The sequence below is a fragment of the Argiope bruennichi genome, chromosome 3 (genome assembly GCF_947563725.1).
Source record: "Argiope bruennichi chromosome 3, qqArgBrue1.1, whole genome shotgun sequence".
Classification (NCBI taxonomy): Eukaryota; Metazoa; Arthropoda; class Arachnida; order Araneae; family Araneidae; genus Argiope; species Argiope bruennichi.
Window position 1 is genome coordinate 126,431,466 of NC_079153.1, and position 18,681 is coordinate 126,450,146.

The 18,681-nt window shown below is 25.7% G+C and overlaps 2 protein-coding genes across 6 annotated transcripts in view; one reads left to right on the forward strand and one right to left on the reverse strand.

The window, feature by feature from the left end:
* Positions 1–586, reverse strand: part of LOC129962490 (WD repeat-containing protein 7-like) — a 28,683-nt gene extending 28,097 nt beyond the window's left edge. For 2 of the 3 annotated variants that reach the window (XM_056076228.1, XM_056076231.1), the window contains exon 1: positions 113–586. The gene's annotated coding sequence lies outside the window, so the exon portion shown is untranslated. The remainder of the gene's footprint in view (positions 1–112) is intronic. The other variant, XM_056076229.1, reaches the window with a different exon arrangement.
* Positions 587–867: 281 nt separating this feature from the next.
* On the forward strand, positions 868–12,515 carry LOC129962492 (lysine-specific demethylase 8-like). 3 transcript variants are annotated; one of them, XM_056076232.1, is made up of 9 exons: positions 868–1,088; positions 2,885–3,054; positions 3,622–3,750; positions 4,503–4,678; positions 8,460–8,595; positions 8,698–8,745; positions 9,696–9,833; positions 10,577–10,669; positions 12,234–12,515. In XM_056076232.1, the coding sequence occupies exons 1-9, from the start codon at positions 917–919 to the stop codon at positions 12,393–12,395; spliced, it is 1,224 nt and encodes a 407-aa protein (XP_055932207.1). In that variant the 5' UTR covers positions 868–916; the 3' UTR covers positions 12,396–12,515. The 3 variants fall into 3 exon arrangements, with proteins under 3 accessions (XP_055932207.1, XP_055932208.1, XP_055932209.1); XM_056076233.1 differs by having other exon boundaries at positions 908–914; XM_056076234.1 differs by having other exon boundaries at positions 1,067–1,146.
* The last annotated feature ends 6,166 nt before the right edge of the window (positions 12,516–18,681 follow it).

Below are 18,681 nucleotides of genomic sequence, written 5' to 3' on the forward strand. Positions count from 1 at the left end.
ATAATTAAATGAAATCTTATTCAAATAACTTAATTTTACAAACAGTGAAACGGATATATTAAAAAAACTAAATAATTTTCTTCTTATTAAAATTTCAATTTTTCATAGATACCTCTAAAAATCTTTCCAAGAAACTGCAGAATAACAGACAAAAAGAAAGACTTTCTCAAGCAGCACTATTGTATAAATTTTACCATATTACTTGTCAATTTCAATTACGCATTATGAAGGAAAATTCCTAACTAAATGCTTTACAAAATAAATTCTGAAGAAAGTCACAAGACTCAGCATGCTTATGCTGCTTCACTCGGTACTTTATGTTTATTATGATTTTTACTCCGCTTGTAAATCAAACCATATATTATGGAACAGATGTCAAGTCAAATTCGTGCAATTCAAAGAAATTCTTTTAAGATATACGCAATTAAAATGATTCAAACTTTGATGGGAATTATTTTTTGAAATATAAATGGTTACTTTTTTAAAGATAAAATATTTGTAAATAAATTATATTACACAAGTAACTGCAACTTAATTTATGTTTCATACAAGAAAAAAAAAATCTTCTCCACGCCTACTGCACTGTTTTGCTTGCAGACGAAATCACAGATTCTTCTTGTATTTGGGAAGTAGGAAAACAAAAAACCGGAAAACAATAATAAAATATTCAGATGGCAGAAAAATTTTCACCGTAGCCTTTTAAACATAAGAAATTTTAATACTTTTAAAGGTATTATTTATTGTTATGGATTTAATATATTTTTAAAAAACATAAATACATATAAATTTTAGACAAGCTCTCAAATTTTTAATAAGTTTGGAAATAGAAACTAAAACCAACTCAGATACGTCATTTCCGGTAGAAAATGAAATGTTTTGAATTGAAAACTCGGGTTTTTAGAATTGATCTTTCAGTATGTCGGCAAATAATACATTTCGTTTAGATTTATTTGAATCTGAAATAGCACATATACTGAAAGATTGCAATTACATCAATTTACCTTTCGAATTTTCTGGTGTTATAGATGAAGTGAATACGTTACTTACCACTTGTGGAAAAGTGTTTTTTCAAAGAAATATTACTATTAGTATTTATCATCATTTGCTCCATAGAACTAATAATATTAATACAGAACATAATAAAATGTACTGTTAAAAATAGAATATATTACTGTTTAAAATAGAAGATAATTATGTTATCTTTATTATTTTCTATCTTTTTGTTATAATTTTTGTTTGATGAATACAAAAAAATCTGCATGTAAAATAAAAGACACAAAAAATAAAATGTATTTCATCATCAAATTTACAAAAGTCATACCCAATCTTAATTATGCATCTTCATGTTATATGTTATATAAATAAAGGCGAGAAACGTATTTTTTGGGTGCATTGGGAGATTTTTACCAAAAAAAGTTGAAACTGAAACAACCAAAAGTTAAAACAGAAATGTTTTTGTATAGAAAGTATAGAGGTATTAGGCATGTAAAATAATGCTTTTATGTGTTCTAGAAAGGTTGAAATTAATATTTTAGATGGATTTTTTAAATTTCATTTCATACTATAACTTACAGTATTTCATTTCTCTTCATGTTATAATTTTTGGATTGATTTGATCCCACATATACTATATTAAATAGAAACTGAATGACCACATATATGATTGAAACCATTGCATCCTTTAACTTTCTCTTATACAAATTATAGAGAAAGTATTGTAATTATCAAAAAATTGGAAATTGAGGTTTTGACGATTCTCTATGTTTTAGACTTCCCTGTATTCAAAAAACACATTTTGGAAAAATGTCTGTCTTTCCATTCAACTGTCCATGACATAGATAAACCAAAAATGGTTTGAACTAGATGGATGAAATTTGGTATATGGTCTCTATACCAAATTTGTAAAATTCTATCAAACTTTGCTGCAAAATCCATTAAGAGGAAGTCTATCTGTTTGAATATAAATTAATACGATTACTACAAAATAAAGAGAGCTAGATTGATAAAATTTACTAAATAATTTGACATTTTTAGCATTGACATCTAACGATTTTTTAGGTAAATCGAACAAGGGGTTTATTGTCTTTTGGTTCTGTACTTTCAGAAACCTGTCAACATGATAACTAAAAAAATGCAAAAGCTTAAATATTTCAAACTTGGTATGTGGTTTTGTTGACTGTTATACAATAAATCCCTCCCAGCCAAGAAAATACGTTTCTCGCCTTTATTTATATAACATATAACATGACTTCAAATACAATTCTGTTTTAAATTTTTGTTTTATTTTGAGTGAAACATGTCTAAATTATAAAATCAATTGTCAGATACTAATAACCATATGCCAGGATTAATCATCCCCAAAACTGCCAAAAATCATGATACATGTAGTAAAAAGGCAGAATTCATGTCAGAGATTAATATTTGATAACTATTGTATGCCAATGTACAATACAAGGTGTTCTCTTGAATAAAACCTTTATTAGAGAATATACGAGAAAGTTTTGAAGAGATCACTTCCACATGTTTATTGTAGTGATAATTTGAAGATCTGAATTTGTCAATATTAATACTAATGGGCTACAATTTTCCAACACTAAAATTTTATTTAATATATATGAAGCTGGAGTACATAATCTTAATTTCTTCATGTGTATTTGGTTATGTGATACTTAATTGGTTTTGGGCTTTTTCAAATAATAACATTCCTTGAGACAGAAATTTATTTCTTAGAAACATTTTGTTATTTGACTTCAGGAAAGTTTATTTAGTACATTTATGAATTTGTAAAATATTGCAGATTTATTAAGTGTTCATGAAAAATGTTTTAAAATTCCTTGTTTAAATGTTCTTTTAAAAAATAAAATGCTTACTTTTTGTATTTTAGTGGATTTTATGCAGTGCAAGAATGATTTAAACATTATACTGGATATTACTTGGGAGCAATTGAATACTGGTCATTGGAAAGATGTAAATCTAAACTGGCGTTATGTCTATACATTAGCATCTCTTTTCAAAGTTTTGTGTCTTCTTTCTCTCAAAGATGTTGACAGATTGGTGAGTCCTTTATTTTTTTATTAATAAGACTTATTTTTTGTCAAAAATATACCACATGTACATGTTTTAAGTATTTTTTTTTATGAAATATTTATTGTTAGAGTTAATTGTTTCCTTTTTGAAATATTACAGAAAAAGTCAGTTGATCTTTATAAATGTAAAAATTAGAACAAATAAAATAAAATGAAAGAAGTAGATGGTGATGATATGTAAAGTATATTTAATGTTTATTTGAAGCAATTAGAAATGTTGTAATATAATATTGATAAATGTTCCTAATATTTGAAATGTGTCATTTTTGTTTGTTCATAAGAATTTTCACTATATTTTCAAGACTGTTAAGTTTGGTCTTTTTGATGATTAAATTTATTAGATTTCAGAGTAACTGTATTACTTTAAAAACTGAACCATTATTAAATCTAGAGTTCTGAAACAATAAAGTGCATTTGTTGAAATTCTGTGATATTGGAAAAATAAAAGTACTAAATTTGATTGGAAAAATTTAAATCCATTATTAAATCTTTTTGTTCTGTGACAGTTAAAAACTTTAATATTTTCTAATTTTAGGATATTATTAAGATTTGCGACATGGGTTTACTAATGGGTGCTCCAATGATGAAGAATATATTGAGCAAAATTGCTTCCAAAGTTTCTTCTATGATCGTATTAGAAGGAAATCATGATTTGCTATCACAGGTAATTTTTTATGCACATTTCATTCTGAAAATTAATAAAATAATTCAATTAAAAGATTTATTGATATTTATTATGTTTAAATTCTATTTTTTATGAAAACTTTTTTTTTTATTATTTAAATCTGTAAAACATTTAATTTTTTATATATAGGAATTTCTCATTTAGTCCTAAATGAAATTTTATTTTAGAAAATTATAGCTGCTTTGTATAGTTTGAAACCATATAATTAAAATGAAATAAACTTTTATCATTGAATGTACAAAAATAAATAATTAGATAATGCAAAATTTAAAATATGTATTGATATTTTTTTTTGTTGTAGATTTATTTTTCATGCATTGGAAATGTAGTTTTTAATTATATTTGCAAAATTTTGGGTAATATTAATTCATACGATAGCTGTTTACACCTTCTTTTTGTAAATGACAGAATTCCAACCCAAGTTTAAAATCCATTAAAGATCATTTAATGTTTTCTTATATATTCTTCAGTTTGGAAGTATTTGAAGAATGTATGTACTTGAACTTCATTGAACTGTATGAACTAAGAAAAATATGCTACACAATTAAGAGATCTGCAATAACATAAAATATTTCAATTTTATTAAAAAAAAATCTTGAAATCCATTGAAGGTAAACAGATGTTTCATAATGTCAACCTTTTCTGTCTTTTATTTTGACATTTTTTTTTCTTCTTTTCTTAAATTGATATGAATAAAAAATTTGTAATTAATGTTCATGAATTATTTATAGGCTAAAAAAGTGAAGTTTTCTCCTGCATCAGAAAATGTACAGCTAAAATATATCATTAAAGAAGAAAGGAATCTACCCCAAGAAGAATTTTTAAATAATTATTTGAAAAAATCTTGCCCAGTTATTTTAACTGATAGTATTGGGCATTGGCCTGCTTTATCATCAAAATGTTGGAGGTAAATTTGTATTTTAAATGCACAAATATTATTTGTGTGACAAGTTTTAATTTTTTACTGTAATTATTACTTTCTATTGAGAGAGTAAAAAATAATCCTCAAAAAGCAACTTTTTAATTGTCTTGGCCAGAACTTTATGGCTTAAGAAATATTCAAAATTTCTGCTTCTCTTTTTTAAAAAAAGCTCTTATTTTCCACCTCTACTTTCAAATATTCAGTTTGTTTTCTGGATTTAAATCATTAAAAAGTGTTCATAATTTTTTTTAGCATTTTCCATTATTTGCCTTGAAAGTTGGAGGTAATTTCTTTAATGCCAGAGGTTGTGAATTTCTAATGACTACTAAAGAATTTTATTTATTATATAGATATCTTAGCTTTGGAGTATTTTATTAATAATGCCAAATACTGTAAATGTGTGGTTCAATAAATTCTTCAATCAGTTAACTATCTTTTTTGTCATTGATAAAATGAAATTAATAAAGTGTGGAGAAATGCAATTTAAAAATACCTGGAGCTTTTAAAATATATTTTTTAGAATGATTTACAAACAATATATATGCAGTTTTATCTAAAATATTTAATATTACATTTAAAAATTACTGTACAAATTTAGATAACCTAATTTCATTTTTATTATCATAGAAATGTTCTAATCAAAAATAGTCTTTTTTAAAAATTATTTTTTTGGCACTATAATTTTTTGTATCAATTTTTTGATCAAACGTCTAATTTATTTAGAAAACATGACATGATATATTATTAGAATTTTTTTTATTTGCTTCTCACTTATAGAATTTACAAAATTTTCAGTACATACTTCAAATAAAAAAATATATATTATTCAGTGATGAAGTTGTTGAATTTCATTTAAAAAAATTTGCAAGATGAAGATATATTTTTAATATTAAACTGTAAATATTTTTATCTGCACTGAAATAAAAATTTTTAGTTAATTTTGCAATATTTTAAGTTTTTCATTTTAAATTACTTCGTAATTAGATTACTCTGAATATATATATATATATATTTTCCTATATAATAAGTTTATACATTTGGAAATGTTTTCCTCTTAACAATGATTGATACTTTGCCGGTAATTATTCAATATTTGCAAACATTACATTTTATATCTACTTCATTGTAAAAGGAAGTATTTTAGCTATTTTGGAAGAATTGATTGATAGATTTAATTTTTTTATTGACTGTCTCTAAATCATTTTAAAATTATCAGTCTTGATGACTAAATGATTTACTAGTCTTGATGACTAAAATGGTTGATATAAAGGAATGTAGCAATTTTTTTTTTATGAGTGATATTCCTTTGGAATTTGCCATAAGTATTTCTTATAGATACTGATTCAAATATATATTCAAATATAGTGGCAAAGTCTAAAATCCAACAGTTTATAGAATGCCAAAAATTAATTAGCTAAGTATGAAACAATTAATATTTCACCATTTCCTAGGTGTTCTATAGAATGTCAAGTGACAAATTGGCAAAGTATGAAATCACCTCCAATGATCCTGTTTTCTTTTTATCTCTACTTATAATAAAAGTCATTGTGTGTGTTTGTATATTTATATTTTACTGGCTAGACTGTTTGACCTAGATCTTCAGAAATGGCACACTTGTACTTTGGAAGTGATAATGTGCAACTTAGAGCAATAAAAATGTTAATTAGAATTTTAATTAATTAAAAATGAAATGAATTTTTAGTATTTTTGATGATAACTTTCAAAAGTATTACAACACAAGATTGTTTTTTATATCGTCTTAAAATTAAAAAAGAATTTTTTAATAGCACCTATTATTTTACCATATAATTTTTTCAATTTCTATTTAATCATTAAAAAAATAATTTAAACACATTTTCCAATAATATATTTCACGCAAAATAATAACATTTAATTTGCATGAACCATTACGCTTGCATGATAAAAATTAATTTTTATCAATGTGTTGTCAAAAGCTAAATACATATATATATATTCATTTTCACTGTAAACTAAACATAGAAGAGTGTGATTTTTACCACATGTCTGTATGAAATTATTTAATCATGAAACATGGTATTTTCTAGAAAAATAAATGCAAGAAATATCTGTATTATATATATCTGTATTTAATATATGCAGGATATCCACTCTAATTTGGAGCCCAATAGCTAATTTTTTAACCATTTGCACTAGGCATACTCATCTAAAAAGAAAAATGTTCTAAAGTAAATTATTATATATTATGTAGTTTGAGTAAAATGTTCTGATAAATTATCAAATTTTTATATAGATCCTTGGTCTTATCAGTTTTTAGTAAAATATTCTTGAGACACTAGTAAAAGCAGTTGCATTCTTTTCAGATTTAAATTTAAGTTATGGAGATTTAAATATTACTGTTTTATAAAAATGCACAGTTTTAAACCACTCCATTGACTTTCTCAAGAAAAATACATATATCAGTGCTCAGAGTTCCCAAGGCTAATTGCTCCAAAATAATGAATTTGTTGGTTGAACTAAAATAATGATATTCAAGGCTTCATAACTTGGTCAGATTTGGATATAGAAGATCAAACCATTTTTTGATTTAAAAGTTCGAGTGCCAAGAATATTTTATTTAATGATTAATAGGATAAAAGGACTGTATAAAATTTAGATTTAATTTTTTTTTCAGCACTATGTTTATTGACTGTAACAAAATAAATCCTTTTGAAATTAAAAATAAAAGTTGAATTTTATGATTAATCTGAGTAATTTTTGATAGAATAATACTTTGATATTGTATAATACATAAGACTTCAATATTGAACGATTCTCTTTTTTGCTCTCATATTTTTTTATTAACATGTTTGGTTTCAGGAAAAACGTTTTTGCATTAATTGAAGTTTTATCACTACTGTTTCATGTTTTAGAGACAATGACAGAAAATTAGGAAAATAATGATACCATAAGCAGAAAGTTGTAGAGCTTCTGTAATCTGAGTTATATGACTATCAAGGTTTGAAGTTTAAAAATATTTTGCTGAGGAAGTCATTAAAACCAAGTTACATAAAATATTTTGTTGAAATTTTAGCGGCCATTAATCTTGATGAATCGAGTGATCACCAAAATCGAACGGTAAAAAATAAAAATAAGTGCAATTCAAAATAAAATTATTTTCTTTCTTGATGCTATTTCATATTTTTTTTATTCCTTTTAATAAAAATATATAAATTTTGTTTTATGCAATTTTAATATTTATGATATTTTGAATAAAAGTATTTCAATGGCACTCTCCCATTATTTTTCAAAATAATATTTTTATTTTTGAGGAATGAATATCTTTTAAACAATTGTTTTATCATGACCTACTTTGCAGAATTTTTCATTCTATATAATGCCTAGGTATTATGTATATATATATGTATACAGTATATAATTTTAGATATTATATAGAATGCCTAAGAAAAGTATATGATTATTCTTATATTTTATACTTAACTTCAAAACACCAGACATTCTATAAAATATCAACACTTCAAACATTACAAGTAGCATACATAATTTTTTATTTTCTTTTGTAACTGAGTTAATTATTTATGACATAGTTTTGAATATTTATTTGTTGGTGGCTAATTGTGGAGCTCTATGTTTTAATTTATAATTTCTTCCCCCTCCCAGGTATCCATAATCTAAATCATATTGTATTAAACTTTTTATTTCTAGTAACTTATCAACTATTCTGTTTATTAAAGACATATGAATAGTATTTAATTAGCATATTTATTTTGAATATATTTTTTTATAGTGTCGATTACATTCTTGAGAAAGCAAGGTATCGCACTGTTCCTATTGAAATTGGCTCAAAGTATACAGATGATGACTGGACTCAAACATTAATGACTGTAGGGGATTTTGTAGGAAAATATATAAAACATAAATCAGTAAGTAAATATCAAAAATCTAAAATAGATTTTGATATTAAAAAAAGAATTTATAAATATTTCTCTCGTAAATATAATATTCACATAATATTTATATTTCAGGACCAGAAAGAAATTGGGTATCTTGCACAGCATAATTTATTTAATCAAGTGAGCTTGGTTTATTGCTATTTTTCTTTTCTTGCAAAGGGATACATTTTTTTTTCTTCTAATTTTGTAAAAAATGTATAAGTGAAAAATTCTTTTATACTTTTTCATTTTTCTTGTTTGTTGCATCTTCTTTTATATTCTTAAATTAATTTAGAATGTAATTTGGTGATGAGTGACAAAAAATTATTTTTGCATTTGTTTTTCATTAATTCTTCAAGCTAGCCATCTTTGGCAATTAGCTAGTTTGCCCAGAATATTGTTCAATTTCCTTAAATCTCTTATATATAATTTGACATTAATGATTCCACAAATAGAGTACTTTTAAGCATCAAATTGTGATAGATTTTCTTTAGACCTGTTTTCTTTATTGTTCAGAAGGCCCTCTCTAAGTAAGTCAAATCCTATAATATCATAGTGCCATTTGAAAATTTTAGACATATTCATACACACACACACACACTAAAGTGTATCAAAAGAGTTTTAGTCTTATGCTAGGATCAGTATATGTCAAATATCTCAATTGCAAAGTTTCTATAAATTTTTAGCATTTGTTATCAACACTTTAGATTCTAAGAAAATAGTGCAATTATTTTCACTGAGTATGGTTATTTTTCAAATTTAATATTTCAAATCAATAACATCTTTATATGGCTAATCAGTTTGACTGAATAATTTTGACCATTTTATAAAATTTTATTCTTTCTTTCTTTATTTTTTTTGAAAAAAAGATTATTAGCAAAATCTTATCTCAGAATGTTTTTATTACTTTATTAATTTCCTTTTATGATTAAAACTTTTGTTTTCAATTCATGAACTTTCCCAACTTTTCAAGTTTTGGTTATAACATTTGAAACATGAGCATTTAGTCATTTCAGAGAAAGAAGTAAACTAGCCTTTTCTTGTTGTGCATGCAATATTCTTTTTTATGGTTTTAATTTGATTTTCTTCAGATTCCTGAACTTTTTGAGGATGTTGAAGTTCCTTCTTATATCACAAATAAAGATGATGTTGACATCAATGTGTGGTTTGGTCCTGGTGGAACTGTTTCACCTCTGCATTTTGACCCTAAGTATAATCTCTTGGCTCAGGTAATAAACTAAGTTTTTCTCAATATCAATTAAAACTTTTAAGTGTGATAACATTTTAAAACAATTATTAATGCTTAAATTTTTTTAAATATATTGTTATGATTGTTATGATATATTGATATGCTTACAATGAATTTATATGCATTTAGGGTTCTTCTTTTGCAAAAAATTCTTAATAGTTAATGTTTATTTTTGAAATTCTTTCTTTATCCATTGTATGAACAAATTATGCTTCATGAAGGAAATAATGCTATTCTGGAAGCATGTTTTTTTCATTTGTTTTTAATAAATTTAATCTAATAGCTTTGTTAGTATTAAAACTTATTGAAGCTTATGTTTATATGATTCTAATCAAAATAGAATAATTATAATTTGATTGTTTTAATTTCATGAAATTGCAGAAAAAGAACAGGATTTTTTAAAAAAGATTATGAAATTATAAATATCAAAGATTCTGATCAGATTTTGGTAATAAACTTTTTCAAAAAAAAAAAAAAAAACTACCCACAAATATAAAAAAAAATGAATATTTTTCTTTTCAACTCATTTATATTATTTATTTTGCTTTAAATTTACTGTAATAATATATTAAAGAATATAACATAGGTTTTTCAGTTTGGAAGTTTATCTAATTGAATGCATTTAAATATATTATAATTTGATGGAATAGGATAAAGATAAACAAAATTGAATATAAATTTGTATTTATTTATTATTTCTAATGATTTTTAAAATATTTTTAGGTAATTGGTGAAAAGTACATAAGACTCTATTCTGAAGATCAAACAGAAAATCTCTATCCCAGACATGATACTTTGTTAAGTAACACAAGTCATGTAAGTATATCTTGGATGAAATAAGCTGTTAAACGAAATTAATGAAATAAATTGTTTAAATTATCAGTTAATTTAATCACTTTACTTTCGTATAATAATTGTACTTTAAGGACCAGAACTTTATGTTCTTGGAAGCAATTATTATTTAGGACACCAGAGAATATATATTTTTTTTGTTGTTATGATTCCATTTTGAATTGTATTTGATTTTTTGTAATCCATGTTCCTAGATAATTTATGACAAATAATTTTTGAGTTAAAGGAAAATGGACACATGCAATATTGATATCAGAATTCTTGAGTTATTAATTTTGCTGATTTTTTTATTTGAGCGACTTTAAAGTATAGTATTTGCTTCATATTGATTAGCTCCCCCTCTCCAAGACATGCAGACATACAAAAACATATAATAATTATTATTATATAATTAGTTAGTATTATATTATTTTTTTAAAATTAAAATTTATTAGCAAAATTATTACTTGTTGGTGATGTGTAATTAAAAAAAAAAAAAAAAAAAAACAAGAACAAAAAAATAAGTTAGTGAGTTTATTTTAAAATGTGAAAATGTATACAACATTTTCCTCTAATTTCAAGAAATAATAATTATTGTATATAATTTCAAGTTTATGAACCAAAAATAATTGCTACCAGTGAATCAATATTTATAAAAGAAAATCTAAATATATAAAACATTAATGTACATAGCACAGAAAATCGCTTTTATTACTTTTGCTGAATGACAGCAGTCAAATTTGAATAAATCTCTGTGCAAATTTTTCAGACTGCTTCATTTAAGGTTTTTACAACTATGCTCAATTCAATGCCTTGCTAATTAATAGAGTTTAAAGTTTAATTAAGTTTAATCGAGAGCAAAAAAATATGCTTAACTGTTGACAAATGTGTGATTATTACAACTTAATTAAGGTGATTGATGGTTATATATTCCAAAACTATATTTCAAATTTTTTTTTTTAATGTTATATTAAAATTAAAAAAAGATTAAATTTTTAGTGATAAAAATTTCATTTCCATACAATTTTGTTTACTTTTAATAAATTTTAAAAATTTATTTTGATACTCAATCTGTATTACCATCAACATGAAATTCAATCTAACTTCATTCTCCAATTGAAACATTCAATCACATGCTTTTGCAAATGTTTAAACTAAGATATAAAAAAAATGTTTTTTCGACATTAATTACAAAATAGTCATCTTTTCACTTCCTCTTTTACTTAACAATATATGTTCTTTTTAATTTTGAACCCACAATAACTGATCGATTCAATTAAATTCATGTTTCTCAGTTGTATCAAACAAAAAGGCACAATTTTTAAAAAATGCATTTCATAGTAGCTTAAAAAGTTTATAATCTGAGGGTAAAAATGCAGTCACCAAAGGCTGTATAAAACTCTAGCTATATTAAAATATTAATAATTAGCTAAAAACTTTAGTTACAAAATACACGTTTACATAATATTTTATTTCTTTGAAGATAAATAAAATATGTTAAAAGTATCTGAAAATATCATGTCATTTCAATGTGAAATGATTTTTATAGGTTGATCCAGAGAACCCAGATTTAGATTCTTTTCCTTTATTTGCTGAAGCTGCTTATCAAGAATGTGTATTAAAACCTGGACAGATGTTGTTCATACCTCCAAAATGTTGGCATTATGTTCGATCACTATCTACCAGTTTTTCTATAAGTTTCTGGTGGTAAAGCCATTTTCATCATGCATCATTTGTGAATATTTCAAGATAAAAGAATTTGTTGTGCTTTCATGAAAATGGAATCACATGTTTTTTTTAATATTTATATTAAACAGAATTATTGATGTTATATGAAGTCTTATCTGTTGTGAAAACATATGTAGAGAAAAATTTAAGTAGCTATTAATTAAATATGACAGTTATAGAATACAACTATTTATATATTTAAAATAATAAGGAGAACCAATGAATCAGTTATCCACTGATTTGATTTGCATAATAACAAAACAGAAAGCTTTAAATTCCATGATTTTTTTCATCCTTAACATACAGCAATTTGGAATATAATATAAGTAAATTGATAACTAAGGAAAAAACAAAATTTTAAAACTTAACTAAACTGCAAGGTGAGGAATGCATTTCCCACTTTATGGATATGAATTACAAAAAAGAACACAATTAACACTTGCACAAAAGAAGGGAAAAAAAAAATTATTATTTGCTACCAATGGTTGATTTTTGTCAGTAAAAGAACTTTTATTTTTCAAGTGTAATCTGAATTGCATGAAATCTCTTAACATTATATTTCGTGTTACTTCAATAGTTGTTCTTGGGCTGTTACATAATATTGCAAATTAGAGAAAAAAGTGTTTTTCATCCTTAACATACAGCAATTTGGATTATATTATTTGGATTTTCTCAATAATCATCAAGTTTTGTTTTAAACAGTTTACTTTCTATTTCTCTTATAAAGAATGATTAAATTATATTTTGAGAATTTAACTGTTTTTTACTTTCTCGCTTACGAAGTATAGTAAGAAAGGATGTTGTCAAAAATTCTGACCTTGAAATTTTGACAATTTTTATATGTGAGGTCTCCCTGCTACAGAAAAACATATTTTTAGATTTATGTCTATCTCTCTGTGAACTCGGTAATTCAAAAACCCTTTGAGCTAGATTGATGGAATTTCATATGTCATCTTTGTACAACATTTAGTCATAAGATGTTCATCTGCCTGTCTGAGTGCAAAGGAGCATGATAATTGCAAAGCAGAAAAAGATTGATTGATGAATTTTGGTACATGGTTTTACCCTCCAAAATGAAGATTTGTATAAAATTCTATACTTAGTTAATAAAGAGATTCAATTTCTGTTGGTTTATGCATTTCCATGCAAATAAATGTGATAACTCAAAAGCACAATGACTTAGATGAATTTCTGTCAGTTTACAAAACATTTTCAATTTTCTGTGCTTTTCTATGAAGCTCAAAACATTCATTTTCAAGACTGAAAATAAAAATCTAAATAATTATAGCTTTCACACTTTTTCCTGATATTAGCACAATTTTTATGTTTGGAGTAGGGGTTAGCGTTTTTATTAATGATTATGCAATAAAGGTTCGGTAAGACACTCTGGCTGGTTTACTTGGGATACTTTCCATTGAAATGTGTAAAAATGTTTGAAGTTTTGGAATACTTTGATTGATTATAAAATTCTTTCCTTCGTTTCTTGGTTTCAATAACATATTTCTTTGTATAGATAAGATTTTTTTTGTATCTGCAGTGAATAATTTTTAAGAGTTTGTACTTTTAAATAGAAGAATTTTTATGATAAATAATTGCATTTGTTATATCACAAATCACTTTATATCAGGCATGTAATAAAGATAAACGAACTTTCCTCATACATAAATGTTCAAAATAACAAGAGAATATTCATAAGAAGTTAAAATACCAAGTAATTTCTAACTGGTTATTTATTTTGCAAACTTATGTTTAATATTGAATGTGAAATAAATGCTCATAAAAATCTATAGCTGTCTTTGGTGACTAGGTGTTTTTGTACTACATTGAAAGCATTAATTTAGTAAATTCAATCAACTTCAATAAACTAAATTTTATCTTTTTACAAAGGTACTTTGTAAAATTATGCTTTCCGTGAATATAGAGCATTCTGATGTGTTAGCTACATGTGCAAAGTGGTGAAATTAATTGGCAAATAGATTTCTTTGTAATCAGTCCAATTTTGAACCTGAAGCTGTGTCAAGATTTTTTTCTTTCTATATTTCTAAAAAAGGTGAAGAATGAATTGGTGTTTGATGTTTCAAAAAGTCATAAGGTTTCATTTGAAATAAAAAAAGCCGATATTGGCACAGTAGTTGGGACTGGAGACTGTTTGATTGTCCCTACCTTCAAAAAAAGTGCAGTGAAATAGTTTTTTTTTTTTTTTTTTTTGAGATTTCTTTTGAAAATGAGAAGTGTTGGAACAGTTGACAGTTGATAACATGCCGAAGGCTAACGATATTTCCTACCTTATTAGCACTAAATGTTGAATGATATTATATCGATACCTTCGCGATAATCTATGGTATTCAAGAAATTGAACAATATCATGTAGCTGCACGGTTCAGTTTCTTATACTAAAATGACAGAAAATAAAAAATGATTAAATTGGACGAACGGTTGAGGCTGGAGAACTGTTCTTCCACGGTTCATACGATTCATCGAAAAGTGTTATGTTACTATCCTTATAAACTGTCGTTTATACAGTAGTTCTTACTAGTTGATCTTAATAGCTCACAAACATTTGCGTTGCAGTTTCTTCCGCAGTTTAAGCTACAAAATAAAGGACCAGGGCATATTTTGTGGACAGACAAGGCCCACTTTCATCTGGATGGTGCATTTTGTCATAACATTTAACGTTTGCCATATTCGGGCTACAACAAACCCACATGAATATCTGCAAATGCCGTTACACTTTCGTATGTAACATTTTGGTGCAGCTTTACTATTCATTCATTTTGGGTCCATTTTTTTTCGAATAACTCGACGCTGGAGACCCTATCACATGCTCTGTCATTGGTCAATGATACGCATCATTATTGAAACAATCTGTGATTCCGGCACTTCAAGCTAACCGATATAGTTCAACAATAGTGATCATGTAGGATAGTACTCCTCCACACATCACCCGTTGTGTGAAACAAGTGCACTGCCTCCATTTTCTTGACGTCGCAATCATCAGCCATCCTTTCCCTACAGCTTGGCCTTCCAGATTGCCAGACTTGAATCCGTGCAATTTATGTTTGTGGGATACCTCAAAAACTTGGTCTATTGCGATCCCATCTGTCTCCGAACAAAAAGATATCCTAACACGCTATGTGCGTAACATTCCCCTGCATGCACTGTTTTCAACAGTTGAACATGCGACTTTACGCTTCTAGATTATAGTAGACTTCGGTGGATATCATATGAGCATGTTTTGTAAACAGGAAATTGATATATTTTGAAAATTCTTGCTATCTTCTTTATAAAGCCTTATATGCCATCTAATGGCGGTTTTTGGAACTTTTTATTTTTGCTAGATAATCCCATTTCATTATATTAGAACTCAATTTTCATAAAATTCTCCTGCATAATATGTGAGATAGATGTTTCGAAAAAGTGAATTTTAACTATGGACATCTTGTATAATATATTAACTCGTTACCTTCATTTAATTCCGAAATAATATTTTTGAATTAGAAAATGTTTTTAAAGAATTAATTTAATTTCTTGTAAAAGTAATCAAAACTTAATTTTTATGTTTTATATTTTCTATTATTATGTCATTCAAGGCTCAGTTGTTATTTTTTAAAATTTAATTGGACGAAAAACAAGCTTTGGGATATTGGATATTTTAAATATATTTTCTTTAAAGACGACGCATTTCAAAGGCTCTTTTCGAACTAATTAAATCTTCAATTAAGTATTAAAACTAATTCTAACTCAATAATCAGTTGAAATTTTGTTTCATCAACTGTGGACGCTAATTTGATAAAAAAGAATTATGTAAATTATTTTTAAAGATAAACTCTTGAATTAGATTTTTACATTATTCAAATATGTTTTTAATCATTTTTAAAATTAAAATTAGAGTGTTACCTTTCTTGGTTTGCAAAAAAAAAATATTTTCCCTAATATTAATTTACGACAAATACTTTTTTAAAAATTTAATTTCTAACATTACACTCATATATTTCTATTTGTAAAACTCTTGAAAAAAAATGTATCATGACATTATCATGAATTTCTTAAAGAATGGATCGTTTGTCGGAATGGATAATTGAATTTATCTTGTGTTTTAAAATTTCCTAACATAAATTAATAGCGTGGTGGTAACATCATAAGCCAGATAACAACTTCCGGAGAGGAGTCTACACTTTTGTCTGGTGGCTTTGTTACTCGGCTATGAACCCTAACGTTGCGAGTTCAAACCTCAAAATTGCACAATAGCTGCAGGCTTTTTTTTGTATCAAAATAAGTAATTTTTTTATTTATTTATGAAATGCATAGTTAGAAAATATTTATGAAATTCTCCTAAATAATTTATATTTATATTATAAATATAATACAAAAAGTCTAATCCGGAAATAAAAGTCATCTTATCAAAGAATCTAATATTCATAAACTATAAAGTAAGTTACTTCCACTTCATTGCTTAAGAGTAAAGCAAAACTCTTGATTTAAAAAAAAGTTTTCTAAGAAAGAAAGAAACTTCTTTTAGAGAAGAAAATTGCTTTAAAGGTTTGATGAAGTAAGGAAATAAATCTGATTTAAATTTACACGAATCGAATTTCTGTTAAAAATCATATTTATAAATGTTTTTTAAAAACTTGTTAAAATTAGGAAAAAATCGCGCATGTATCATTGGAAAAAAGAGTATTTAAAGTTCAAGTTAGTGTAATCATTTTTAAAATTTTAAAATCCTATAATTGATAATTGCCTTTGTGTAAGATAATATGTTCAGAAGTTATCACCAAAATTATTGAAATTTTGCTCCATTTTTGATTAATTAAAAACAATCTGGATTCGAAAAACTGATATGAGTTGCACTTTCAAATCCTCTAAAGTATATTCATGTCAAGTTTGGTAACAATAATTCTAACAGTTCAGTCTAAATGTGGCCACAGACATACAAGAGACATATTCCCATTTTTAGTATTAATATATATATACATAATCACCATTAAATATAGATGGATCTGTCATTTAAACGACATTTTAATGATAAATTAATTAAATTAGCTTCCAGTTTGAAAACAAAATGAGGGTTCATTTCGGGTCACTCCTAGTAATTTTGAATCGCCATCAAAAAACTAAAACGGCACCTGAGCTGGCAGCCTCTTTGCAAACTTCCGCACCATACTATCTTCAGGAGGTTTGGCCTACGATGTCAGATTTAAAATGCACCAAGCCAGCATTCATGACGGATGTTTAGTGGTATCAAGTTTCGTATCTGTAGAAATACGATTACGTTGTAAAGAGTGAACTTTAAATAAAATAAAAAGAACTCTTTTCCCATTACTCAATGAAGAAAAATTAAATGCATACAAATTTAAAAGAATATTGATAATATTTATGTGAAACAAAGAGTCTCCTATTAGCACAATATATTGTGCAATAACTCCACAACGTTTTTGAGATTCTTAATGCCGGGAAATATCGTGAAGACACCACAACAATGTTGTGGTTGGATACTAATATATTTTATTTATTCTCAAAACATCTTTCAGAAACTGATAGCAATATTTAGAAATCTCTATCAATCATCACTCTTAAATTAGAAGAAAAGATCGAAAAAAAAAAAAAAAAAGACACCGCTGTTTCGTGTAAATTTTTCATGTATTCCTCTATTGTTTTTACATAAATTTGTTTGTATAATATACTCGATTCAAATTTTGCTATCAAGAAAATGACATGGAACATATTTTTTTTGAAATAGTCCACAAAACAAAACTCGAATAAAAAACTTTCAGTTTGATGATCAAACATTTCTCCCTTATAGAGACTTGCTCCAAAACCTTATTAAGAATTAATATCTACAAATTTTTCTTCAAAGTATTTCAGTATATATATATTGGGATTAAAGGAAAGATAGGCTCTTTAACTGAAATCTTCATTGACAAACATTTAATAAAACAAGTCTTCGAAATTAAGTAACCAAAACACATTCTACTTAAAAAATTAATTTTCTCGTTATGCCATGCTACCTTGTTTAAACTGGATACAAAGAAAATCGTCACCAAATGTATGCTGCGAATTTTGCATTTATTTTAGCATGTGGTGGTAACTTCATAAGCCAGATAACAACCTTCGGAAAAGAGTGTACAATTTTGTCTAGTGGCTTTGTTACTCGACAGCGATCCCTAAGCCATGTCGTTATCAACAATTGAACGCATTCTTTTTATAACATTTATATTGCTTTCGCATTTTATTAATAATTCCAGTCTCAGTAGCTACAACAAAGAGATTGT

Coding starts and splice junctions, on each gene's coding strand:
- LOC129962492 (XM_056076232.1), top strand. CDS start 917: ATGTCGGCAAATAATACATTTCGTTTAGATTTATTTGAATCTGAAATA. Junction 1,089..2,884: donor TCAAAGAAATATTACTATTA/GTATTTATCATC, acceptor TTTGTATTTTAG/TGGATTTTATGCAGTGCAAG. Junction 9,834..10,576: donor AGTATAATCTCTTGGCTCAG/GTAATAAACTAA, acceptor AAATATTTTTAG/GTAATTGGTGAAAAGTACAT.